Source organism: Schistocerca americana, chromosome X (assembly GCF_021461395.2).
Source record: "Schistocerca americana isolate TAMUIC-IGC-003095 chromosome X, iqSchAmer2.1, whole genome shotgun sequence".
Classification (NCBI taxonomy): domain Eukaryota; kingdom Metazoa; phylum Arthropoda; class Insecta; order Orthoptera; family Acrididae; genus Schistocerca; species Schistocerca americana.
In genome coordinates, this window is record NC_060130.1 from 709,950,984 (window position 1) to 709,978,814 (window position 27,831).

Genomic DNA, 27,831 nt, shown 5'->3' on the forward strand with positions numbered 1-27,831 from the left:
TTATTTAGCCTGATTCTAATCTGATTATACCTGATAATGACAATCATCTCACCTACAGTATAACAAGTATAACTGAAAATCAAGTGAAAATAAGGAAAGAAAATGGAAAGAGAGGGACAGGGTAGGGTAGTAGGAGTTTAAGAGAGACTATGAAATCGACCAACTATCTTAAAATTGTGGTGGAAGAAAACTTGACTTTGTTGAGTGTTGGTAGTTTTTCACTACCACCCGTGTTCATAAGCGCGTGTGGTGTGTTGCAGAGTCCCGCGGCCGCAGCCGGTACCGGAAGTGCGACTGCTGCCCGTACGGCTACCACATCGACCTGGACTTCGTGCGCTACTGCGAGGCGATGCGCCGCGGCGGCACCTCGCGGCCACGCCGGCCGCGCCGCCGACACCGGCACTCCCTGGAGGTGCTGCTCGGACTCGAGCCCCAGGTACACAGCCTGCTTACACCTACCACACTCATCCACGTTGCTACCGCAGTGAGGGAAGAATTGCGATTTGACCAGAAAGAGAAGTAAGAGTACGTGATTTACAGTTCACAGTTACCAATTTGTGCTCCATTGTCGGGACTGAATCTCCGAACTTCTCTCCACTGTCCCACGAAATGAGGACATTTGGCACTGTCAGTGGTGGTCAACACCTGAGATGGGAACGTTGAGCTTGGGAGTCACCGCGGGGCTGTACGAAAGGAACTGAGTGAGTTTCACTCGGTCCCTGCGCCATCAACAAGAACTCAACACCAGCCTCTACAAGTAGTCATCAAATTCATTTACGTTAAACATACATGTACATCACAACACTCACATATCGCATTGTTGTTGTTGTTGTTGTCATCAGTACTGAGACTGGTTTGATGCAGTTCTCCATGCTATTCTATCCTGTGGAAGCCTCTTCATCTCCGAATAACTACTGCAACCTACATCCTGAACCTGCTTAGTGTATTCATCTCTTGGTCTCCCTCTACGATTTTTACCCTACACGCTGCCCTCCAATACTAAATTGGTGATCCATCGGTGTCTCAGAACATGTCCTACCAACCGATCCCTTCTTCTAGTCAAGTTGTGCCACAAGCTCCTCTTCTCCCCAATTCTATTCAATACCTCCTCATTAGTTATGTGATCTACCCATCTAATCTTCAGCATTCCTCTGTACCACCACATTTCAAAGGCTTCTATTCTTTTCTTGTCCAAACTATTTATCATACATGTTTCACTTCCATACATGGCTACACTCCATACAAATACTTTCAGAAACGACTTCCTGACACTTAAATCTATACTCGATGTTAACAAATTTTTCTTCTTTAGAAACGCTTTCCTTGCCATTGCCAGTCTACATTTTATATCCTCTCTACTTCGACCATCATCAGTTATTTTTCTGCCCAAATAGCAAAACTCCTTTACTACTTTAAGTATCTCATTTCCTAATCTAATTCCCTCAGCATCACCCGACTTAATTCGACTACATTCCATTATCCTCGTCTTCCTTTTGTTGCTGTTCATCTTATATCCTCCTTTCAAGACACTATCAATTCCGTTCAACTGCTATTCCAAGTCCTTTGCTGTCTCTGACAGAATTACAATGTCATCGGCGAACCTCAAGGTTTTTATTTCTTCTCCATGGATTTTAATACCTACTCCGAACTTTTCTTTTGTTTCCTTCATTGCTTGCTCAATATACAGATTGAATAACATCGGGGATAGGCTACAACCCTGTCTCACTCCCTTCCCAAGCACTGCTTCCTTTTAATGCTCTCGACTCTTATAACTGCCATCTGCGTTCTGTACAAATTGTAAATAACCTTTCGCTCCCTGTATTTTACCCCTGCCACCTTCAGAATTTGAAAGAGAGTATTCCAATCAACATTGTCATAAGCTTTCTCTAAGTCTACAAATGCTAGAAACGTAGGTTTGCCTTTCCTTAATCTTTCTTCTAAGATAAGTCGTAGGGTCGGTATTGCCTCACGTGTTCCAACATTTCTACGGAATCCAAACTGATCTTCCCCGAGGTCGGTTTCTATCAGTTTTTCCATTCGTCTGTAAAGTTAGTATTTTGCAGCTGTGACTTATTAAACTGATAGTTCGGTAATTTTCACATCTGTCAACACCATCTTTCTTTGGGATTGGAATTATTATATTCTTCTTGAAGTCTGAGGGTATTTCGCCTGTCTCATACATCTTGCTCCCCGGATGGTAGAGTTTTGTCAGGACTGGCTCTCCCAAGGCTGTCAGTAGTTCTAATGGAATGTTGTCTACTCCGGGGGCCTTGTTTCGACTCAGGTCTTTCAGTGCTCTGTCAAACTCTTCACACAGTATCATACCTCCCACTTCATCTTCATCTACATCCTCTTCCATTTCCATAATATTGTCCTCACGTACATCGCCCTTGTATAGACCCTCTATATACTGCTTCCACCTTTCTGCTTTCCCTTCTTTCCTTAGAACTGGGTTTCCCTCAAAGCTCTTGATATTCACGCAAGTGGTTCTCCTTTCTCCAAAGGTCTCTTTAATTTTCCTGTAGGCAGTATCTATCTTACCCCAAGTGAGATAGCCGGCCGCGGTAGTCTCGCGGTTAAGGCGCTCAGTCCGGAATCGCGCGACTTCTACGGTCGCAGGTTCGAATCCTGCCTCGGGCATGGATGTGTGTGATGTCCTTAGGTTAGTTAGGTTTAAGTAGTTCTAAGTTCTAGGGGACTGATGACCACAGATGTTAAGTCCCATAGTCCTCAGAGCCAGCCTAGTGAGATAAGCCTCTACATTCTTACATTTCTCCTCTAGCCATCCCTACTTAGCCATTTTGCACTTCCTGTCGATATCATTTTTGAGACGTTTGTATTCCTTTTTGCCTGCTTCATTTACTGCATTTTTATATTTTCTCCTTTCATAAATTAAATTCAATATTTCTTCTGTTACCCAAGGGTTTCTACTAGCCCTCGTCTTTTTACCTATTTGATCCTCTGCTGCCTTCACTATTTCATCCCTCAAAGCTACCCATTTTTCTTCTACTGTATTTCTTTCCCCCATTCCTGTCAACTGTTCCCTTATGCTCTCCCTGAAACTCTGTACAACCTCTGGTTTAGTCAGTTTATCCAGGGCCCATCTCCTTAAATTCCCACCTTTTTGCAGTTTCTTCAGTTTTAATCTACAGTTCATAACCAATAGATTGTGGTCATTGTCCACATCTGCCCCTGAAAATGTCTTGCAATTTAAAACCTGGTTCCTAAATCTCTGTCTTACCATTATATAATCTATTTGATACCTTTTAGTATCTCCAGGGTTCTTCCATGTATACAACCTTCTTTAATATCGCATTAGGGGCGCTGAACTACCGTGTCGAGAGAATTTATTGAACAGCGTAAGTTACAGTGAATAAAACAATAAGCAAAATCATAAACAAATCTAGAAAACAATAAGAATCATCAACAGATTACCAACGTGGCACACGAACGTTCCGAAGGACCGCTCTGCATGAGGAAAAGCTATGAAGTAAAATTAGCATATAAACAGTCAGTAACATGCAATAGAGAATTGATGGCAAATCGCTTCAGCACACACGGTGGACGTCGTACATAGCTGTGGCGATCGCTGCTTCGTATCAGAGATAGTACTACCTGATGACAGACGCCCCACATAGGGGCTAGTGCACTGTGTCTGCGTGGCAAAGTCGCATGAGTGGCAGTTTTTCCCTATCACATACTATCAATGTGGTTCGGTTTCACATGGAGAGCAGTCGTTGAATGCGACTCAACAAGCGCGTGGCCCCTTCCACGCGGCTAAGGAAACATACGAGGGCAGTTCAATAAGTAATGCAACACTTTTTTTTTTCTCGGCCAATTTTGGTTGAAAAAACCGGAAATTTCTTGTGGAATATTTTCAAACATTCCCGCTTCGTCTCGTATAGTTTCATTGACTTCCGACAGGTGGCAGCGATGTACGGAGCTGTTAAAATGGCGTCTGTAACGGATGTGCGTTGCAAACAACGGGCAGTGATCGAGTTTCTTTTGGCGGAAAACCAGGGCATCTCAGATATTCATAGGCGCTTGCAGAATGTCTACGGTGATCTGGCAGTGGACAAAAGCACGGTGAGTCGTTGGGCAAAGCGTGTGTCATCATCGCCGCAAGGTCAAGCAAGACTGTCTGATCTCCCGCGTGCGGGCCGGCCGTGCACAGCTGTGACTCCTGCAATGGCGGAGCGTGTGAACACACTCGTTCGAGATGATCGACGGATCACCATCAAACAACTCAGTGCTCAACTTGACATCTCTGTTGGTAGTGCTGTCACAATTGTTCACCAGTTGGGATATTCAAAGGTTTGTTCCCGCTGGGTCCCTCGTTGTCTAACCGAACACCATAAAGAGCAAAGGAGAACCATCTGTGCGGAATTGCTTGCTCGTCATGTGCCTGAGGGTGACAATTTCTTGTCAAAGATTGTTACAGGCGATGAAACATGGGTTCATCACTTCGAACCTGAAACGAAACGGCAATCAATGGAGTGGCGCCACACCCACTCCCCTACCAAGAAAAAGTTAAAAGCCATACCCTCAGCCGGTAAAGTCATGGTTACAGTCTTCTGGGACGCTGAAGGGGTTATTCTGTTCGATGTCCTTCCCCATGGTCAAACGATCAACTCTGAAGTGTATTGTGCTACTCTTCAGAAATTGAAGAAACGACTTCAGCGTCTTCATAGGCACAAAAATCTGAACGAACTTCTCGTTCTTCATGACAACGCAAGACCTCACACAAGTCTTCGCACCCGAGAGGAGCTCACAAAACTTCAGTGGATTGTTCTTCCTCATGCACCCTACAGCCCCGATCTCGCACCGTCGGATTTCCATATGTTTGGCCCAATGAAGGACGCAATCCGTGGGAGGCACTACGCGGATGATGAAGAAGTTATTGATGCAGTACGACGTTGGCTCCGACATCGACCAGTGGAATGGTACCGTGCAGGCATACAGGCCCTCATTTCAAGGTGGCGTAAGGCCGTAGCATTGAATGGAGATTACGTTGAAAAATAGTGTTGTGTAGCTAAAAGATTGGGGAATAACCTGGTGTATTTCAATGCTGAATAAAACAACCCCTGTTTCAGAAAAAAAATGTGTTGCATTACTTATTGAACTGCCCTCGTAGTAGTTAGCTATATCACAACACAGTACTAGACGTAGAGAAAGCACATCGAGACTGCACACACTGCAACTTCGCGGCCTATGCGCATGCGTGAGACTTCAACATGACTACGCAAACCACGCAGTGGACTGCGTCACTAGATGAGGCAATGTCGGTCATCATCGGATACTTCCGACGCACTGTGCGAAGTTTATTCACAATTTCTCTCGCACAAGGAGCCCAGCGAATACCACGAGGATTAGGGACACGCCTGCAGAGCTCTGCTGGGGATGAGCGACTCAAACCCTTCACTAAATGTGTTTCCCTACAAAGGAATTGAATCAGTGCAGATTGTGTAAGCTGGGCAGTGATGATACGCTGCTGATTCATCTAGGCTGTTGTTTGTGCAGCAACTACAAAGACTGGTATCTTCTGAAAACGGTGACTGCTGGTGATAAGCTTAGCCCTTTCGGTAGCCGATGTGACTGGTTTTTCGCTGTAATGGAGTTAGTGAACGATGCAGATACCCTCCACTATTTCGAGCAGGTAAGTGACGTCGTCAGCATCTGCTGGACTGTCCATAGACTCCCCGTTTCGCAGCGTCCGGACGCAATGCCGAAAGTACTCCACTCTGTGCTGGTTCAGACGCAACTGAGGTTCTTTGGCTGCAACAGCTAGTTCTGGCCTGTCGAAAGCTGTGAGTGAAGGATGCTGCATGGCGAATGGCATTACTGGTGTATGTCGTTGTGCAAGCACGAGGTAGGAAATGATTATGTCCCATGAATGTATGGGGTTCAAGTCGGTATCGAACTAATTTTTATGTCGTCTAGATACAACAGGTCAGTACCCAACATGTGAAAAGGTGAAATAGCGTTACCAGTCTTATGGTTTGGGAACGAACACCCACTACCATACTCACTGCTTTGAGCATTTCTAATGCACCGAATTCATCCCCTACTACAAATATCATTCGAACTTGTCTTGACAATTCCAATGGATTAGGTAAGGCGTCATGATAAATTAAGGACGAATTCTACTCAAACAACAGTCGATTACAGACTCAAATATGTATATTTTGATAAAAGCCCCACAAATACAGTAATAATGAACTCACACAATTGAACAGGGTAAAAAACCACTGAAATAGGTGGCAAAAATGCCTGAATACCAGATAGTTATTACTGGACCGGGACAAAATGCTCGTCCAACCACGTAAAACCACACACGAGTTATAACTTGTAATTGAAGGCCAGCGAGAGATACTCTCTAATGACGGCATATGGTAGTACAACATGACATATGCGTTAAGATCATGGTTTAGTCATAGCCATCACATTAAGAGTTGATGGAGGAAAATGGAATGAGTCCATTTTGACGATAGTGCTTAAATGTCCACAGTGTATATTGAAAAAAGGTTAAGTTTCGCGTTGTGGCACGAGTGAGCCAATCAGGCCCGACCTACCGTCCAATCATTCACTGCAAATGGCGTCATCGGATACGATTTAGAGGCGCATGTGGTCAGCACATCGCTCTCCCTGTCGTTGTCGTGTTTTTGGCCTCGGAATCGCTACTAATCCTTCGAGTAGCTACTCAGTTGGCCTCACAAGAGGAGAGCACACCATAGAAGTCCTCCCACCAAGGGGGAACTAGTAGATAGTGTAGGAAGTTCCATGCGGCTTTTCGCGGATGATGCTGTAGTATACAGAGAAGTTGCAGCATTAGAAAATGGCAGCGAAATGCAGGAAGATCTGCAGCGGATAGGCACTTGGTGCAGGGAGTGGCAACTGACCCTTAACATAGACAAATGTAATGTATTGCGAATCCATAGAAAGAAAGATCCTTTATTGTATGATTATATGATAGCGGAACAAACACTGGTAGCAGTTACTTTTGTAAAATACCTGGGAGTATGTGTACGGAACGATTTGAAGTGGAATGATCATATAAAATTAATTGTTGGTAAGGCGGGTACCAGGTTGAGATTCATTGGGAGAGTCCTTGGAAAATGTAGTGCATCAACGAAGAAGGTAACTTACAAAACACTCGTTCGACCTGTACTTGAGTATTGCTCATCAGTGTGGGATCCGTACCAGGTCAGATTGACAGAGGAGATAGAGAAGATCCAAAGAAGAGCAGCGCGTTTCATCACAGGGTTATTTGGTAAGCGTGATAGCGTTACGGAGATGTTTAGCAAACTCAAGTGGCAGACTCTGCAAGAGAGGCGCTCTGCATCACGGTGTAGCTTGCTGTCCACGTTTCGAGAGGGTGCGTTTCTGGATAAGGTATCGAATATATTGCTTCCCCCTACTTATACCTCCCGAGGAGATCACGAATGTAAAATTAGAGAGATTCGAGCGCTCGCGGAGGCTTTCCGGCAGTCGTTCTTCCCACGAACCATACGCGACTGGAACAGGAAAGGGAGGTAATGACAGTGGCACGTATAAAGTGACCTCCGCCACACACCGTTGGGTGGTTTGCGGAGTATAAATGTAGATGTAAATGTAGATGTAAATGTAGATGAAAAAGCCGTGACAGTACCGGCAATCGAATCCAGGTCCCCGCATGTCAGTCAGCCGCACTGACCACTCAGCTATGGAGTGGTACGAAATGTACACTGATGAAAAAAAACGCAACACCAAAAGGTAACGCATTTGTGTAGGTAACATACTTACGTGATCAACATTACAATATAACAAGTTAATGCAAATACGAGATAACCAATTGCAAATATGAAATGCTGCTACACCAACAGCCGTTGTAACCGCCAGAATGTTGAATGTAAGCATGCGCATGCACACGTCCATGCATTGTGTTGTACAGATGCCAGACGTCAGTTTGTTGGATGGAGTTCCATGCCTGTTGCACTTGGTTAGTAAGTACAGGGACGGTTAATGCTGGTTGTGGATGACACTGGAGTTCTCGTCTTGTGATGTCCCATATCTGCTCGCGTGGAGACAGATCTGGTGATCGAGTAGGCCAAGGCAATATTTCGACACTCTGTAGAGCATGTTGGATTACAAAGGCGGTATGTGGGCGAGCGCTATCCTGTTGGAAAACGCCCCCTGGAATGATGATCATGAATGGCAGCACAACAGGTCGAATCAGCAGACTGACTTAAGAATTTTCAGACAATGTGCGTGGGATAACCACGAGAGTGCTCGTGTTGTTATACAAAATCGCACCCCAGACCGTAACTCCAGGTGTAAGTCCAGTGTGTCTAGCACGCAGACAGGTTGGTTGCAGGCCCGTAACTAGCCTCCTTCTAACCAACACACGGCTGTCACTGGTACCGAGGCAGAGCCAGCTTTCATCAGAAAGTATAACAGACCTCCACCCTGCCCCGCCCCCCCCCCCCCCCCCCACTAGCTCTCGCTTGATACTACTGAAGTCGAAATTGGCGGTGGGTTCGGGTCAAATGGCTCTGAGCACTATGGGACTTAACATCTACGGTCATCAGTCCCCTAGAACTTAGAACTACTTAAACCTAACTAACCTAAGGACAGCACACAACACCCAGTCATCACGAGGCAGAGAAAAGCCCTGACCTCGCCGGGAATCGAACCCGGGAACCCGGGCGTGGGAAGCGAGAACGCTACCGCACGGCCACGGGCTGCGGACGGTTCGGGTCAGTAGAACGCACGCTACAGGGCGTCTGGCTCGGAGCTGTCCTTGAAGTGACCGGTTTGTAACAGTTCGTTGTGTCACTTTGGTACCAACTGGTGGGCAGATTGCTGCGACAGGTGCAGTAGGTTACACCAGAGCCATACGCCCAACATGGTCTTCCCTTTCGGTAGACTCACGTGGCTGTCCGGAACCTAGTCTTCTTGCAACCGTACATTCTTGTGACCACCGTTGCCAGCAGTCATGTATAGCTGCTACAGTCCTGCCAAGTCTTTCCGCAATATCACTAAAGGAACATCCAGCTTCTCTGAGCCCTATTACACGATCTCGTTCAAAATCAGTGAGGTGCTGATAATGATGTCTTTGTCGTCTTAAAGGCATTCGTGGCTGACATCAGCCACCAAGCCCAGTCTCAAAGGCAACTAACGCTCACGATCGTTACAGCGTGTATTTAAAGCAAACCTGATTTGCATCCTCATAGAGGCGCTACAAGTGACACTCTTATGCGACTGTCGCGAAATTTGAGTAGATATCATCTTTCAGATGTAGAAATACGCCTACCAACTTTCGTTTATGCCGCACAAATCCTCCTTCTTGTTGCGATTTTTTCCATAAGTGTATATTAACGATGTATATAATGTGTATATAACAAAATAATCGTATTTCTTGCAAAATTATTGTTTCTGTCAAAAATGCTGTTACTGTAACTGAAGCAGGTTTACAACATGCAGCGCATGAAGAAAGGGGAGTTGCACATTTAACCCAAGCAGCATTATGTCGGCATGGAAGAATAGCGCTCCAATTTTCTCATGGAGCAAATTTTAGACAGTCGAGCATTGTCTAAAGCTGTCTTAGTCGCATGGTTTTCTGACGCGGCTTTCATGATAACAGCATTGTCAGCTTTAAGATGATTTGATGGAAGCTTAATATTAGCAGCATGCTATGCAGTAATTATTGTGTCTTTGTTCTGACAGTTTAAGTTACAAAATATGTACCGATAACAAGAATCATAGACTAATATTAGGAAAAAAACACAGTATGTTCAACCCACAAGTTATAATTTTTTTTCCAAACTTTCACCCCTCCATCACGATAGAAACACACGGTTTGATCTCGGTTACCAGTGTAAAAGAATCCAGCTTTATTTAGTTTGTCAAGACGTTGCATAATAGCTAACGACCCCCCATCGAAGGATGCCAGCTTTGTATCGTATTTTGTACATTTAGGGTGAACTAACTAAATGTCTTGTACATCATGCGCTGAAGTGCACAATGGTACACATTCAGTAGATGAATGCAGGCGTATTTGGGTTCTGTTCAGGTTAAAAGTATCTTACAAAAACAGTTTGAGACGTAGCATTTGACTCATCACAGACCCGTTTTCACAAGTGCACCTCCCCAACACCCCAGAGATCCATTACGTTAGAGATAGATTTGCTTTCGAAGCTTACACACGTGAAAGATCCAAGACACCGACACCTCCAGTCACGTCATCATTAGGTCACTTCTGGTCGTGCATTCTACAGTTGCTTGTACATGTTATCCAGTTGTTAGCGTGTAGCCCAGTTGCGCTGTTTTGTATATGTGTGTGTGTGTGTGTGTGTGTGTGTGTGTGTGTGTGTGTGTGTGTGTGTGTGTCAGTTTACCATGGACAGAACCTCGACCCTACCTAGGACCTAACTTTGGTGTATCCACCGCCGAACACTGTTCCGGACGTAACACATACCCCCAGACGCTATCCTGAATCTAACGATGATGTATTCACCTTCAAACACCGCCCCACATGTAGCGTGGGTGGACCAACCTCTGAACCATAACTCAGACTTAATGTGGGAGAATCCATGTCTGAACCCTGTCCCAGACCTACCCTGGGCCATGGGGGGCATCGTGACGAACAAACACACACAAAATAGTGCAAATAAGTTAGGTGTTTACAGTTGGAATACATCTACAAGCAAATAAAGCGATATCATGCTCACATGTCAGAAAGTGTCAGCATCTTGGTTCATTAGAATATATAAGAAACTTCAAAGCAAGTCTCTCTCTAACGTAACAGATGTATGGTATTGTTTGGGAGGCGTACCTGTGAAAGTGTATCTGTGTTGGGTCAAGTGTTACACCTCTAAGTGTTTTTTGTACGACACTTGTAGCCTGTACCGAATGGAAATACATCTACATTAAAGTCCTGAATCAGTACCATTGTGTAGTTCAATGCATGATTTAAAAGAGATGTAGTTAGCTCACAATAAATTTAGAACATACAATATGAGGCTCGCGTCCTTCGATCGTTGGTCATTAGCCATTAAGCAACGTCCTGACAAACTAAACGAAGCTGGATTTTTTACACCGATAACGGAGATCAAACTGTGTGATTCCATTGCGATGGAGGGTTGAAAGGTTGTGAAGAAACGCACAGTCTATGGGCTGAACATACTATGTGGCTTTCCAAATATCTGTTTGTAGATTAAACTGTCAGAACAAAGATGCAGTAACTGCTGCAGAGAATGCAGCTAATATTAAAGTTCCATGACATCACCTTAAAACTGACAAAGCTGTTATCCCGAAAACATAATCAGAAAAGCATACGACTGTGAGCGCCTTCGACATGCTTGACTGAGTAAAATTTGTTCCAGAAGGATATTCGTTCCATGCTGACATATTGCTGCTTCCATTAAATGTGCTGTGTGCTGGAAACGTGTAAGAACATTTTTGATGAAAACAACAATTTTGTAAGAAATACTATTATTTACTGACAATGACACCATTTGTCAACATAGGCAGTTTTCTATGGGGTTAAAAACATCATTTTATTCCCTACAGAGTACTATTGTCAAGACCTGCTGTATCATTTGTTAACAAACGCTTTGCGACGGGATAACAGGAGTAAATTTCGTTTGGGGGGAGGGAGCCTCACCGACAATTTAAAAAAAAAAAATAATTATTATGGTAGTAAGCAGGTTAACTGAAAACGAGTTGTGTGAATCATCATAGTGTTACGATGTTGCGGGCACACTTAGAATTTGTCCCGGTGCGCGAACCTTTGGGTAAAGTATGGCTCCGGCGGGCCAGCGCTGCGGCCGCGGCGCCATCAAAAGGACTGGAGCAGAAGCGCCTGGAACACTCCGCCTCACGTCGCCTTGACGCTTCGAGGCATTGTGACGTCGCGGCTGTATAAAGCCCACCTGCTGTTGCAGTAATTCAGTGTGGTTAGTTTCGTTCAGTGCATGCTGTAGACTTGTTTAGCGCTCCTACTTTAGTGTCTAATGGACTATTTTATATGACTATATTTTATTCGTTTACTTTAGTCTCTTAGTGAATTGTGAATTAATTTGCAATGGATAAATTCATTACCAAAAAGGCGCGCTTGGAAGTTGATGATACTGCAAGTCAACCTCCAACAACTATTGTGTCGTCAATTGCTTCGTCGTCTTCAGGCGAGAACCGTTCACAGCCGAAACCTGGACAATCCGGTAAAGGAAGATCATTTCAGAAGTCTTGGTTGATCAAATATACATGGCTAGAATATGAAGCACTTATCGAAAAAGTTTTTGCAAAATCTGCAAAGAGGCAGATGCTAAAAATCTATCACAATTTTCTTCAAAAAAAAAAAAAAAAAAAAAAAAAAGAAGATGCATTTACTTTCGTAGGGTTTTCTAACTGGAAAAATGCTTTGGAAAAACTCCGTATTCAGGAAAATACGTTTACGCATAAAGAAGGTGTTCTGAAACTAAATTCTATCATTAACGGAAGTGTGGCCTCCCAACTGAATGAACAGTTAGATAGTGATATGAAGAAAGGCCGTTTAGCTCTTGCGGCAATTTTTACTACCGTGCGCCGCGCGGGATTAGCCGAGCGGTCTTAGGGACTGCAGTCAGAGACTCTGCGGCTCGTCCCGGCGGAGGTTCGAGTCCTCCCTCGGGTATGGGTGTGTGTATGTTTGTCCTTAGAATAATTTAGGTTAAGTAGTGTGTAAGCTTAGGGACTGATGACCTTAGCAGTTAGGTCCCATAGGATTTCCCACACATTTGAACATTTTTACCACCGTGCAATTTCTATGCCGACAAGGGCTAGCAATTAGAGGGCACGAAGATGTAAACTTAAATTTTTCCAATTGTTGGAACTCCGAAAGAATGACATACCTAAGTTTAAAGATTGGTTAGGGCGTTCGGGTTATAAGTGGACGTCTCACGATATTCAAACCGAAATAATCGATCTACTAGGAAAGTCTGTGTTGAGAAAGGTATTAGCTTCAGTCAAGAAGACTGAACATTTTTCTGTTATGGTTGACGAAACAAGTGGTTGACGAAACAAGTGATTCTTCGATTCACGAACAAGTGTCATTGTGCTCGTACTATCGATGATTCCTTAATCGCCAACGAATACTTTATTGGCTTATACGAGACCCCCAGCACTGAATCACAAACTCTGTTAAGTATTTTAAAAGACGTTTTTGCTCGTCTTGATTTGTCAATGGATAATTTAAGAGGAAAGTGCTATGATGGTGCCTCGAGTATGAGAGGTAAGTTCAAAGGACTAAAAAAGTTAGTTTTGGATATACAACCAAAACCACGTTATGTGCACTGCATTAGTCACAGTTTAGACTTGGCAGTTGTAGACAGTCTCCGCCACCTTACATCTAAGAGGGATATTATGGCTTTAGCCAATTACTTAATAAACACCGTAGGGGAATCCAACAAAAGGATGGGACTTTTCAGAAGCAAACGCTTGAGAGCGCCAACGACTAAGCTGGTCTACGACCCCTTTGCCCTTGAGAATATTGAAGAATTTTGAAGAACTTCTAGAGTTTTTTGAAACATTTTCTGCTGAGGACAAAACAGAGGCAGGTTACAAATGTGCTGGCTACCTTGAGTCAATGTTACAATTCAAGACTTATTTCTCTTTACGTCTTTATTGCCATGCAATGAACCCAGTAGAGGATATCAATGAAAAAATTCCATGCCCTCATGTAAGTGTATCTGATCTCGAAAAAATATATGAGGGTTTGATTTGTATATCGAATGGAAGGCGTGATAGTTTTGACGACTTTGGCGAATTGTGTTTAAAAGAATAACCTTCAAAAGTTGATGATCCTTCGCTTCCTCGGAATCGAAGTATACCAAAGAAGTATGAAAACAACGAAGCCAGCTTACCGCACACTTTCAAAACCCCAAAGGAATACTACAAAGCTATTTACATTGAAGTCACCGGTCACGGTGTCCAAGTTGTTTTTCAAAATTTGCCCGATAGCTTTGTTTAAAAAAATCATTTATATTCCATCGCTGCTTTTCTTGTATTCCATCGTTGCTTTTTTTTTTGACAATATTTGCCACATATGCAGTAAAAATGGTGAGGGTTATTAACACAAGACTTCTGTGAAGAGCTCATACGTCCTGTGACAAAAACTCTCAGATCTGCCAGTTGCATGAAGTAACTAACACAGTATCACATTTTTAGAAAAACTGTAGCCAATAAGTAACGCAAGAAGCTTATCTGCACAAAATAATGACTAAATGGCAGCTGTGAAATGGCTGATAGTCAAGGCGCTCTCTCTAACAAGGAAACCTCCCCATCGCAGCCCCCTCAGATTTAGTTATAAGTTGGCACAGTGGATAGGCCTTAAAAAACTGAACACAGATCAATCGAGAAAACAGGAAGAAGTTGTGTGGAACTATGAAAAAAATAAGCAAAATATACAAACTGAATAGTCCATACGCAAGATAGGCAAATCAAGGAATATGTGAGCCCAGGAGTGCCGTGGTCCCGTGGTTAGCGTGAGCAGCTACGGAACAATGACGTATTCGGTCTAAATGTTATTCCAACGCCGTGTTAAGGTACTGAAATGGATGATGTCTGTATTACGAATCTGTGGGTTAGCATATACAATTTAGCCAACTGTTACTGAGTTTTAAGATAAAGTGGTAGACTATTGCTCTGCAGCTCAAAATTGTGTGTGGTAGGTGCTCTGTGATATCTATTTTTTAAGTACGTATTGCACGTTAGGTATGTTGAGAAAAGGTAAATTTTTCAAAAGAATTACACAAGAATGTGATCAAAGCCTTCATTACTCACTGAATTGGAATAATATGTACCGAAGTATCTCATAAAGGCTTGGCTGGAGGGTTTGACGGCAGCATGGCATTTCGCTTATCTGACCCTGGGCGTTGGGGGGCAGGGGAAGAGAACTCAGCCGGTGAAGACAATGCAAGGTTTGTGCTCTTAATGTGTTTATCTACGTGCTGTGCCAGTCACAGGCGTCGACTCGCACTTCAGTGGAGTACGTTCAGTCAACAGTGACATTAAGAGGCGGCAGAATGTGATGGCTACGGCCTACGTTTTGGCACCCATCCGTGTGTACCTTGAATACATTGCTGGAGTGGGCTTTCGAGAGAGGCTCTGCTGAATTTTTTGTTTGTTTTAAATGAAGATGTAATTTATATGAAACAGAGGACAGGAAAAGAAAGACTGCGAAATTCGTGACTTCCATTCGCACAGGGCATTGTAGTGATGCAATGACGAAAGCTGAAAATTTTTGCCGAATCACGACCCGAAGTCGGATGTGCGGATCCACTAGAACATTTGCTTTAGCCGTTTCGGCCATACAGACACTCTTTCCTTCCGACTGAAAGTCTCAGCACATCACACGCTGCAATGCAGCATCCCTCTTCCATTGGCCCCCTACTCGCAAATTACTGATTCTCGTTGGAGTTCGGACGATATTAGTGCATCCACATTGAAACAACCGTTAAGGAGCTATCTTACTTTTACAGATATGTATACATCTCAGATATATACATTGAAGATGTAATTGTTGTCCAGCTCTGTGGTAGCGGAACAACTGCGGAAAATTGTTTATAGTGTACTTTAGCGATGTCTTGTGCGCGACCTGTACACGCCTGAAGAAACACTGCCACTCGGATTTTCCACTGTTATGTACAGCTCTACTACAATCTAGCGTCGGAGTCCTCTAAGGTAGCGTGATAGTGACTTATCTCGTCGCTCTACTGAATCGTAATCACTGTGCAGCCATCCCTGTTTATATTTTGCGTGGTTCCCCAAAATCGATTAAGGTGATTCTTTGGTTGCTGCCTTTGAAAAGAACACAGCCGATTTTGTTACGTATCTTTGTTCAATCCGAGCTTCTGCCCTAATCTTCATCCTCCCTTTTATTTCGCTCCCTGGTCTCCAGGAGACATTGGACAAATTTCCAAGAACAGCATAACGGAGAATTGGCCGTATTCTTTTTGAGTTGACAAAGCATAGCCATTGTACTGTTGAGCCAAGACTGAACAACCCATGTACTTTTCGCGAGGTAACCGTAGATGAAATGCGCAATTACCACCGCAGCCTTTGTCAAATGAATATCATTATTCAAAACATCTATTCGAAAAACTTTGTGTGATCTTATTTAGTCGAAAATTCTTAACAAAAAGCTGCTTGCAAAACACAAGTCGCAGGATGTAGATGGACTCAAGATTCGCGGCAACGTGTTGCAGAGACGGCCAGCTTTAACAGAAAATCAGAGAACAGAATAAAATAAATCGATAACAGAGTAGAAGTCCAAGTGTGTTATGTTTGCTAGTCCTAGGTGTCTTCGGAAACACAGAATGAAGGTGTGTTTAGAGTGTAACTTTCTGTCAACTCGAAGTTATTAAAAAGGCTGATGAGCTCGATTACCGGATAGTACGAGTGGTTTCTGCCTGAAACCACCATTCTATCTTTTCTTTATTTATTTTTTTTAAAGCGCCAGTGTATTTTGCATGACATCACCTATGCTACTTCAAAACAGAGCCATGTAGTGATACACTGAGATACTTCTACGAATGAAGTGCATTGCAGCAGTCACAGCGTTCATAGCAGAAAGTCGGCGCGGAGATTGTGCTACGTGATTGTAGGAGATCTGTCTGACATGCGGTATTTTTTTCATAGTGATCATACCGAGGAGATTTACAATGCAAGTAAATGTATCTAGAGTTATTGTAACGTAAATTTAAGTTTCTACTACTGCTTTTCGAAATGAAACCTCTGGAGCAGAATGTACTTTTGATATAATTTTTTTTTAAATTTTAGGTTCGTTTTTTCTTGTTATTTAGGACTATAGTTTGTTTTAGGCATATTGGTTCACGGGAGTTTCGAGATGTGAGACTATCCAGGAAAAATGCGAAACTGCTTTCACATATATCTCATGAAATGATGGGTGCTTGAAAACTGCATATCCCAGTGGTTACAAAATGACGCCACATCCATAAGCAATTGACTGATTATATTTTGCCAATTTCTTCCTGTATTCATTGCTTACTAAGATAATGAAGGTCGGTTTTGTGAAAAATTTTAAAACTATATTCCCAAATGATACCGTCTCATTAAAATAATTGATTGATTACTTTTAGACAGTTTCTTATTGTATTCGTATCTTACTATGATAATTTTGTGAAAAATTTTAAAATTAATTTTTTAAATTTTTGGGACTCAGATGGTTAATATAAAGCATCCATATATTCACCGTAAGTTATTTAGGGAAACCACGGAGAACCTGAATCAGTGTGACCGGACGGAGATTTTAATTTCCCTGACTAGATTATGAGTGCAGCGCTCGAAAGCCAGATTGGAAGACGTCCTTATCGTGAACAGAGCACAAATGCATCACATACGAATGACATATACCGAATGAGAGAAGGACTATGCATTATGCAGGGGGAGTCAGCTAACGAGGGGACCATAAGGCAATCGAATTTTTGTATTTTTTTTATATTTATGATATGGGAACTTCAGAACTCAAATATCAGTTGGCCGAAGCAGGTTGTTTCAGCTCTCAAAAATTCTCGAGAAAATCGGCGTTAAAGTTTTCGCGCGTCTTCAATATATTGTAACAAGATCGATTTTTCGATGGCGCGTTTTGCTCTGTAGTAGAATAATCGCCTGCCATGTGGCGCCATGGGTTCGATTCCTGCCGATTTTTAAAAAATGGTGCATGTTCTACGAGCATTTTTGTGAAGACGAAAAAGAATTTAAAATTTCTAACGCATCTTTAATTTACATATTTTTTATGAACGATCTTTTATAAAAGATCAGTGATCAAGAAATTATATAGTGACAAAAAAAATCGCAACAGCAAAAAATAATTAATGTAGAGTAATTAAATTTCGGGAGAACATTTATCTAGGTAACATATTTAAGTGACTATCAGTGCAAGATCACTGCTTAATGTAAGAGCGCGATAAGCCACTGCCAATGTGAAATGCTAGTACATTAACAGGTATAACCGCCAGAGTGTTGAATGAAAATGTGCACGCATTGTGTTATACAGATGCCGGATGTCAGTTTATGGGATGGAGTTCCATGCCTGTTGCACTTGGTCAGTCAGTACAGGGCGTGGATGACGCTGGAGTTGTCGTCCGATGATTCCCCATATATTCTCTACTGGAGACAGATCTGGTGATCGAGCAGGAAAAGGCAACATGTCAACACTCTGTAGAGTATGTTGTGTTACAACAGCGGTATATGGGCGAGAGTTATCCTGTTAGAACACACAATGGTGATCATGAATGGCAGCACAACAGATCTAATCACCAGACTGACGTACAAATTTGCACTCAGGGTGCGTGGAATAACCGCGAGAGTGCTCCTGCTGTCATGTGAAGTCGCATCCCAGACCATAACTCCAGGTGTAGGTACAGCGTGCCCCGCAGACAAGTTGGTTGTAGGCCCCTACCGGTCTCCCTCTAGCCAACACACGGTCATCACTGTGACCAACGCAGCACCAGCTTTCATCCGAAAACACAACAGACTTCCACCCTGCCCTCCCATGAACTCTCGCTTGACACCACTGAAGACGCAAATGGTGGTGGTTTGGGGTCAGTAGAATGTCCGATACAGGACGTCTGGCCCTGAAGTAACTGATCTGTAACGGTTTGTTGTGTCACTGTGGTGCCAACTGCTGCTGAAATTGCTGCTGCAGATGCAGTGTGATGCACTAGAGCCATACGTCGAACGCGATGGTCTTCCCTCTCGGTAGAGCTGCGTAGCCATCTAGGGCCCGCTCTTCTTGCGACCATACATTCTCATGACCACCACAGCCTGCAATCATGTACAGTGGCTACATTGCTGCCAGGTTTCTCTGCCATATCGCAGAAGGATCATCCAGCTTCTCGTAACCCTATTACACGATCTCGTTCAAACTCAGTGAGGTGTTGATAATGGCGTCTTTGTCGCCTTAAAGGCATCAACCCACCACGTCCAATGTCAAAGGTAAGTGACGCTCACGACCGTTACAGTGTGTATTTAAAGCAAACCTGATTTGCATCCTCATAGTGGTGCCACTAACGCCACCCTTATGCGACTGCCGCGAAATTTAAATCGACATCGTCTTTCAGATGTAGAAATACGCCTAGCAACTTTCGTTTGTTGCATAACTCCACCTTGGTGCTGCGATTATTTTCCGTGTGTGTATTTGCAATTAAAACTGGATTTCTGTGTGTGATATGTAATTAGAAATAAGATGATGTGCGTTTTTCATAAAACGACAATTAGATACGTGTTGATTAACATATATTTGATGAACTTTATATTCAGGTGGCGTATTTATTCGAACTAAATGGAGAAACCGAAAAAAAATTAAGACCGAAACGAGGCTCGAACCACCGATCCAGCGATTACCAAACTCGAGTACTACCGATTATTTTCCGTCTTTATGTATTTTACTCTTTACTTGAATGTCCACAGAAAATGAATATCTGTTTCAAAAATTGCATCGGCCATGAATCGAACCTGGTCCACCCACGTGGCAGGCGATCATTCTACCGCAAAGCCACATGGCCTGTCGAAGAAGTCGTCTGTGGATTGAGGAATTAAAGACACTCGGAAGAGTTCGAAGTCCATTTTATCCAGAATTTTTAGAGTCCCTTCGAATTGCTTTGGTAGAATGTGGTGTGACTATGTCCTCCCGTCGGGTAGACAGTTCGCCGGGTGCAAGTCTTTAGATTTGACGCCACTTCGGCGATTTGCGTGTCGATGGGGATGAAATGATGATGATTAGGACAACACAACACCCAGTCCCTGAGCGGAGAAAATCTCCGACCCAGCCGAGACTCGAACCCGGGCCCTTAGGATTGACATTCTGTCGCGCTCACCACTCAGTACCCGGGGGCGGACTTTGGTAGAATGATGTATGAGTTCTGAACTTCACCAACCGTAAGTATGAAAAAAATACAAAAATCGATAGTCGTGCTGTTTCCTTGTAAGACAGCCGGCCGGAGTGGCCGTGCGGTTCTAGGCGCTACAGTCTGGAACCGAGCGACCGCTACGGTCGCAGGTTCGAATCCTGCGTCGGGCATGGATATGTGTGATGTCCTTAGGTTAGTTAGGTTTAATTAGTTCTAAGTTCTAGGCGACTGATGACCACAGAAGTTAAGTCGCATAGTGCTCAGAACCATTTGAACCTTGTAAGACAGGCCACCCCAAATACACCATAACAAGTAAACATATGGAGGAGTGGTTTTAGTTAAGTTGTAGTGGACAGTGTAGCGAATTTTCTGACGCATGCAAGAGTTTTTTAGCGTTTATAGCTGCTGAATTAAATGATGACAGCAACTTCGTTTCTTCAATGCACTGTAAATGTTTTTCTATGGTTTTGGGAAGAGCCTTCGAATGGGAATCCAGTGATGTAGCATGTGTGGAATTTCATCAAATAATAACAACATAACAGCGCCTCAAATCACTGTCCCACTAGCAGGAGAAGTGATACAACAGACTTCTGTCCAAATGTAAACACGTAACCCAGGTGGTGGGCATGTTTACCTGTGCGCTTGAAACGCATCTGTTCGTACTCTGCTGTCGTAGCGATCAGAAAATTTGCTTATGAAGCCATTCGGACTTTCTCTATGCATACAACAGTGGAAAAAGTGGATGTGGTTTTCGTTTATGGCGAATACGGTCGAAGTGCTACAGCAGCGATGGGACTGTATGCTGAAAGACATCCCGATCGTGTCAAGCCCTGACGGTCTATCATTGGAAAAACTATAAAATAAAATTCATGGAATAGGAAGTGTGAAGAATAAAAGATGACCACAAAAGACAACAGCGAATGATGAGAAAAATGTAACTAACATATTTGCAGCGTTAAAATATAACCCACGTGTCACTATGAGGCAGCCGGCCGGTGTGGCCGTGCGGTTCTAGGCGATTCAGTCTGGAACCGCGTGATCGCTACGGTCGCAGGTTCGAATCCTGCCTGGGGCATGGATGTGTGTGATGTCCTTAGGTTAGTTAGGTTTAAGTAGTTCTATGTTCTAGGGTTGATGACCTCAGAAGTTAAGCCCCATAGTGCTCAGAGCCATTTTTGAACTATGAGGCAGGTTGAATGTGCCAGTGGGATCAGGCCAAGGGAGTGTTTTGCGAATACTATACTCCAACGGTTTTCATCCTTTGCGTACGTCACTCCATCAACAGCATCATGGCAATGACTTTCAAAATTGGTTACGGTTCACCGATACGTGTCTGCGAAAAGTGCAAATTGATGTGGCGTTTCTGTGGAATATTTTGTTTACGGATGTTACATCGTTTACAAATCATGGCCAAATCAAACTTCGCAACTGCACTACTTCTCAGTTGAGAATCCACTCCGAACTACAGAAGTGCAGAAACAACGACCTCGGTCTATCAACGTGTGATGCAGGCTTTTGATGAATCGCAGCACATGTGCCTGTTTTATTGATGGGAGTCTAAATAGCGACGTATCTGGAACTCTTAACATATATGCTAACGCAATTTTGATTTTGAAGACATCTCACGAGACATAAGGCAATGAGAGTGGTATCGACGTGACGGATGTACCACCCATTCTGAGCAGATAATTACAAGTCTTACTCAAGGCCATCATTTTGTCACACTTGATATGACAGTCATAGCAATAAACCCACGAACCGTACCTGATCTACATGTTTGCTTGTATTTGGTACAGTAGAACAGTAGTTAGCGGCACGGTTATTTTATTGCTGCCTGATCAAGTTCCACACATGTTATCTCGTTTTAGTCCTCTATGAAGGCTCTTTCTGTTCCCACAGAAAAAAAGTATGTAGTTCTGTCCGTGGTTACATGTTTGAGCGGACCGTAAACAAAACTCCCTCGAAATTACATAATGGAATCTTGTCCGAATTTTCATAGCCAAGCAAAGAGTAACAGATGAACAAATGAGGACTCAAATTTACCAACATGAGATCTACTTTTGCAAAGAAAGATTTAATTGCTTGAAATTAATGAAGGTACTTAAGAAAAACTTAATTAGTGATTTGAGGGAATATGTTTGACTGAATTTTCGTAGCCAAAGTGGACAAAGTGGGTATGAAGCTGTCCATCATAAGGCTTAATTTTGAAAAAAAAAACTGCTTCAAAGTGATCAGAGTGACAATGAAAAACTTAATTAATGATCCGAACCAAATTTGAGGGAAAATTACACAATGGAGAATGGAATTTTGTTCGAATTTTCATAGTCAAACGGAGAGTGCGATATGGACAGATGCAATATCAAGCTGACCAGCGTGGGATCTAAATTTTCAAAAAATTGATTAACTGCTTGAAAGTAATAAGAGCAATAAAAAGAAAGTTGGTTAGTGATTAGAGGGAAAAATTTTTCCCGAATTTTCTGGGCCAAAAGAAGAGTGGGAAATGGATAATTGGGTTGTAGATTGACCAGGTTGAGGTCTAGTGTTGTAAAAAAAAGCGATCGAATTTTTATGAAATAATTTAGCTAAAATTAATAGATTAGAGAAACAATTGACGCGCCATTGAATGACGCTCGAAATCATGTACAGCAAATAAGGTGTCGAGTCAGAATCTACATCTACATCCATACTCCGCAAGCCACCTGACGGTTTGTGGCGGAGGGTACTTTGAGTACTTCTATCGGTTCTCCCTTCTATTCCAGTCTCGTATTGTTCGTGGAAAGAAAGATTTTCGGTATGCCTCTGTGTGGGCTCTAATCTCTCATCCTTATGGTCTCTTCGCGAGATATACGTAGGAGGGAGTAATCTATTGCGTGACTCCTCGGTGAAGGTATGTTCTCGAAACTTCAACAAAAGCCCGTACCGAGCTACTGAGCGTCTGTCCTGCAGAGGCTTCCACTGGATTTTACCTATCATCTCCGTAACGCTTTCGCGATTACTAAATGATCCTGTAACGAAGCGCGCTGCCCTCCGTTGGATCTTCTCTATCTCTTCTATCAACCCTATCTGGTACGGGTCCCACACTGGTGAGCAATATTCAAGCTGTTGTGACTTGGCAAGACAGCCAAGCCACTATGAGATAGCCGAAAGGCACGCGTTTAAGCTCACGCACGCTGGCGTGAGGTCTGGAACAGTTAAAGGAGTTGAGTCTAGTAAAAAAAGTACGTAGCTTCTGGAATACTTAACTTTAATCCATAATTGGTGAACATCGCTCTTGTTGATACATGAATTACAAGATCAATAGCAACTGATAATGGCGCCTTGCTAGGTCGTAGCAAATGACGTAGCTGAAGGCTATGCTAACTATCGTCTCGGCAAAAGAGAGCGTAATTTGTCAGTGAACCATCGCTAGCAAAGTCGGCTGTACAACTGGGGCGAGTGCTAGGAAGTCTCTCCAGACCTGCCGTGTGGCGGCGCTCGGTCTGCAATCACTGATAGTGGCGACACGCGGGTCCGACGTATACTACCGGACCGCGGCCGATTTAAAGGCTACCACCTAGCAAGTGTGGTGTCTGGCGGTGACACCACACAAGCAGTGGGCGAACAAGCATACTGTAACCTACTTCCTTTGTTTTCGGATTGCATTTCCTTAGGATTCTTCCAATGAATCTCAGTCTGGCATCTGCTTTACCGACCATCAACTTTGTATGATCATTCCACTTTAAATCACTCCTAATGCCTACTCCCAGATAATTTATGGAATTAACTGCTTCCAGTTGCTGACCTGCTATATTGTAGCTAAATGATAAAGGATCTTTCTTTCTATGTATTCGCAACACATTACACTTGTCTACATTGAGATTCAATTGCCATTCCCTGCACCATGCGTCAATTCGTTGCAGATCCTCCTGCATTTCAGTACAATTTTCCATTGTTACAACCTCTCGATATACTACAGCATCATCCGCAAAAAACCTCGGTGAACTTCCGATGTTATCCACAAGGTCATTTATGTATATTGTGAATAGCAACGGTCCTACGACACTCCCGTGCGCACACCTGAAATCACTCTTACTTCGGAAGACTTCTCTAAATTGAGAATGACATTTGTTCCACCAGACAAATATCTCCCAACATTCTTTAAAATCCTAAGTTAAACAGTGAATTTTAAACTCTCAGTCGGTACCTCATTTGCTGTACATAGTTTAGCGTCATTCAAAAGGTGTAACAAATGTTTATCAAATCTGATTATTTCCTACTTTTAGAAGAATCAATTCACGAAATATTTGACGGTTTTTCTTGAAATGTTTTTTATTGAAAAGGCGGCATAGTAATTCGGCAGTTATAAACTGTAAAACTTATTTGCATATTTCAAAAGCATCGCCACATTTTCCTCTAAAACGTAGCGGAAACCTCACGTCGGTATGTTTAACTGTTCTACGCATATTTTGGGTAACCTGTCTTAGTTGCCTAACCCTCTATATTTCATAGCCTACGTGAAGCGACTGAATTTGTTTTCGATTCAATGAAGAACGTGTACCATCACTTTTGTATACCGCCTGGAAGGCGGCGCGTGGGTCTGTTCCTGTAACTATAGGGTAGGCCCAATGTAGAAAGTTAGGAGGAGGAGGAGGAGGTGACGCAGAACTCTCGGTACTGGAGTTAAAAGTGGTTTTACAACACAACAATTTGAATATATGAATCGTAACTTAACTTTGGCTGAGATGAGCACATAAGTGCGAAGCTGTACATCAATCAAATCTAACATCGGCTAAAAGTTACAAAGGCAAAATATGTAGTGGCTCGCCCACTAGGAAACAGAAACAATGTTGCTTGGTCGTCTACTCGGAATCAAATGGGTAGAATCTGGAGCGGCGCTCGTAGAGCTGCACAGCGCCGGCTAGAGGGCGCTATCGTCGGTGTCGGTGTCGTGGTGCCAACCTAAGAACTTGTACCTACGCCGTGGCATCGTAGCTATCGATACCACAATCACCTGATATTTTAACCAAAAACTGTGAGTGGCGATTCTTAAGGGGTGAAGTGAAGATTAGGGTTTAACATTCTGTCAACGTCGAACTTCTTTCAGACGAGTAGGGAAGGAAATCGGTCATGTTCTCTGCCTTAAGCAACTTAGGCAAACCACAGGTAACCTAATCCTAGATGGTTGGACAAGGATTTGAACCTCGCTCCTCCAGAACACGAATCTACGGTCGTAACCACTACGCTATCTCGCCCAGTGCGAGATTCTTCATATTTTAATTCGGTACATTTTTCAAAAAATACTACGTAATGTGAATCCATTACTGTATCCGTAGTAGGAAACTCGACGGGTCGGTCTGCCTTCTGTACGTACTCAGAGACGCTCCACAGATTCTTTGGAGACGTACCTGACAATTTGAGCGATTGCCCAATAAGCAGTGAACAGAAGTCTTTTACTCAATTCATTGAACTTATAGGCTTACCACTCGCTTTTCTATCTGCTACAGTGCTGTGGGTTCAAATTATAAAATATTGTAGAATTTTTTAAATTGTTTATTCAATCGAATATTTGAAACCATTTCCGAGTAACTAATCTTGTTGCTGTTGTCATAGTTAAGAGGCAAGCCGCATAAAAATATCTTTTAATACCGTTCAATTTTGTTGTATGGTGTGATGCCTTGTGTCGAGCGATTCTTTGTGATTAGGAGTTTTTCTGGCTGTTTTGTGATGTTATGGTGAACAGACAAAAGAAGCTGGGCACAGTGTTGTATTCATAGTGAATATACCATCGCTTCTTGTTACAGTATATGTTGACTCACTGCTATTTCGTCTTTCTCTCTCGACAATAAATGAAAATACGGGTATAAGGGTCTATAGAATACAAATGTGGACAGTAGCGCAGAGAGATCAACGAAGACTAGCAGTCATCGGAAATGGTTTTATGCAGATAAGTTATAGAATATCCAAATTACAAAAGAAGACTAATGAAGAAACAAAAGGGAAAATAATGGTAGAAAAAGATGTGCTTGAAAGGAACAGTTAGTCATATTTCAAATGGTAATGCTACATAAGAAGGATGGTTCAAGATCAATCTCCAAGAATAGTATGGATATGGCAGCCACCAGAGATCAAACAAATGGTGTTAATAATGAAGAAAGAGGAGTACTAGACTACTTTTGGTAAGACGGGGATGCTTCAAAGTCAGGATACGAATGTAACAAATTCGAAAAGTCTGAACAGATTTTTTCAAGACTTTCTTCTAGTCTGTGTAAACATTCGGTTAGGTTAGGCGCTAGTAGGAATCATCTTTATGTATGTCAAGTTAAAAAGGTTTTAATTCAATCCAACGTAGGGATGCAATGACGTCTCTGATTATGAAATACAATTACATGTGCTTATAAAAACCGTAATTACCTCCTTTCGTAAGGCTATACAGTAACACATATACACGTATTCAGAGAACATATAATATCGAAAAAGTTTATCTATTGTGTGAGGCTTCTCACTGTGTCTGTGAAGTCTTGTGCGTAGACTCAAGGCGACAATACTCATATCTTCGTCTCCCGTCTGCACGATTATACCAAACAATGACACTGAGAACTGGGATAGCTAGTATCACGAGCTGCAGAGTAAATCTCTGTAAAAGCACATATTTCAGTCATCTGAAGACTAGTGGTTATACAGTCGAAACTGGTTATGATTTTTACAGCAACAATCAGAAAATAAATATGATTGGTTGCAGTTGTTATGATCATACCAAAAAGCACTCTATACTCACGATACTGAACTCAATTTTGTCGTCTTATGTTTTTTAACTCGCAATAATGTGTTAATATACTGTCATGGAAATAATATTATCTGTAGATGACTGCCGTGACAAACGAAACAGCTAATAAAGTGCAATAATTGCGATATTGTTGTCTGGATATGCAGTTATTATAGTTGTAACTGTGTACAGATCCTCAAGGGGAAATCCTCAGCTGGTTGTGAGAAATCTAGATTTATTTTTGAGCTACCATATAGGCGTGATGAAAGAGTTAACATTTTGTGGAGTTTTCAGCACTTCTTAAAATATTCTGACATAAAAGGTCCAGAAACGTTATTCGGCTGTTGCAATTTGATTTCGGTAGTAAAATTTTCACCTTTATAGATTAAGAAAAGAAAATTGTAAATGGTAACATTTCCATAAATAGTGTTTAAGCTGAAAACGTTGATGTTGACACATTTGTTAGCGCACTATGTGCCCATGATAGATAACTATTAAAAATCCTCACTGTGGCACCATACATATCTTAGACATAGCTATGCAATACTGTAATTATTATTAATGATTTCAGTGTGTGGAATTTTAAGAATAACTTAAAATGAAATAGGCTGGAATGAAGTAAATCAGGAAAACGATGCTAATGTGAAATTTAATGTGTTTAATAATACACTTATGTACTGAAAGTAGCTTTCCTAAAACAGTTCAGAAATTAGATTCAAAAGCATAATATCCATGCATAACTTAAGACATCAAAATTTTTTGTAAACAGAAAAGTGAAATTTATATAATTTCCAGAACGACTAAAGATATTTTGTTATTATCCTTCTGCATAATTACTATAAAATGACAGAAATTATTTATACTAATAACAGAGTTTAATAAATGTAGAATACACTGAAAGGCATAAAATAGCATTTCAGTTAAACAAAACGGCTACACGTTGATCGATATTCCACAAATTACAAGATTTTTTTAAAATTTTGCAGTAGAAGTGGACTCAAGTAATTGGGAATAAGAAGCAAGAAAAAACATTGAAAATATCAATCTGTAAAAATTAAGCAACTAGAAGTAGCCGCCAACGCACTTTACAAAAATCAATAAAATTATAAAAATTCTCAAAATGTGGTTTTGAACACAATTCTACGGGGTTGGTCTAGCTTATTAGTCATGTCTTTAACTATATTTTTCCAGACAATATGC

The 27,831-nt window shown here is 42.3% G+C and overlaps 1 protein-coding gene across 1 annotated transcript in view; it reads left to right on the top strand.

The window, feature by feature from the left end:
* The window catches only part of LOC124555352 (KN motif and ankyrin repeat domain-containing protein 3), a 270,873-nt gene that overhangs the window by 62,922 nt on the left and 180,120 nt on the right, over positions 1-27,831 (top strand). Inside the window, exon 2 of the mRNA XM_047129232.1 lies at positions 261-436. Within this exon, the coding sequence (XP_046985188.1) occupies positions 261-436 (176 nt within the window). The remainder of the gene's footprint in view (positions 1-260; positions 437-27,831) is intronic.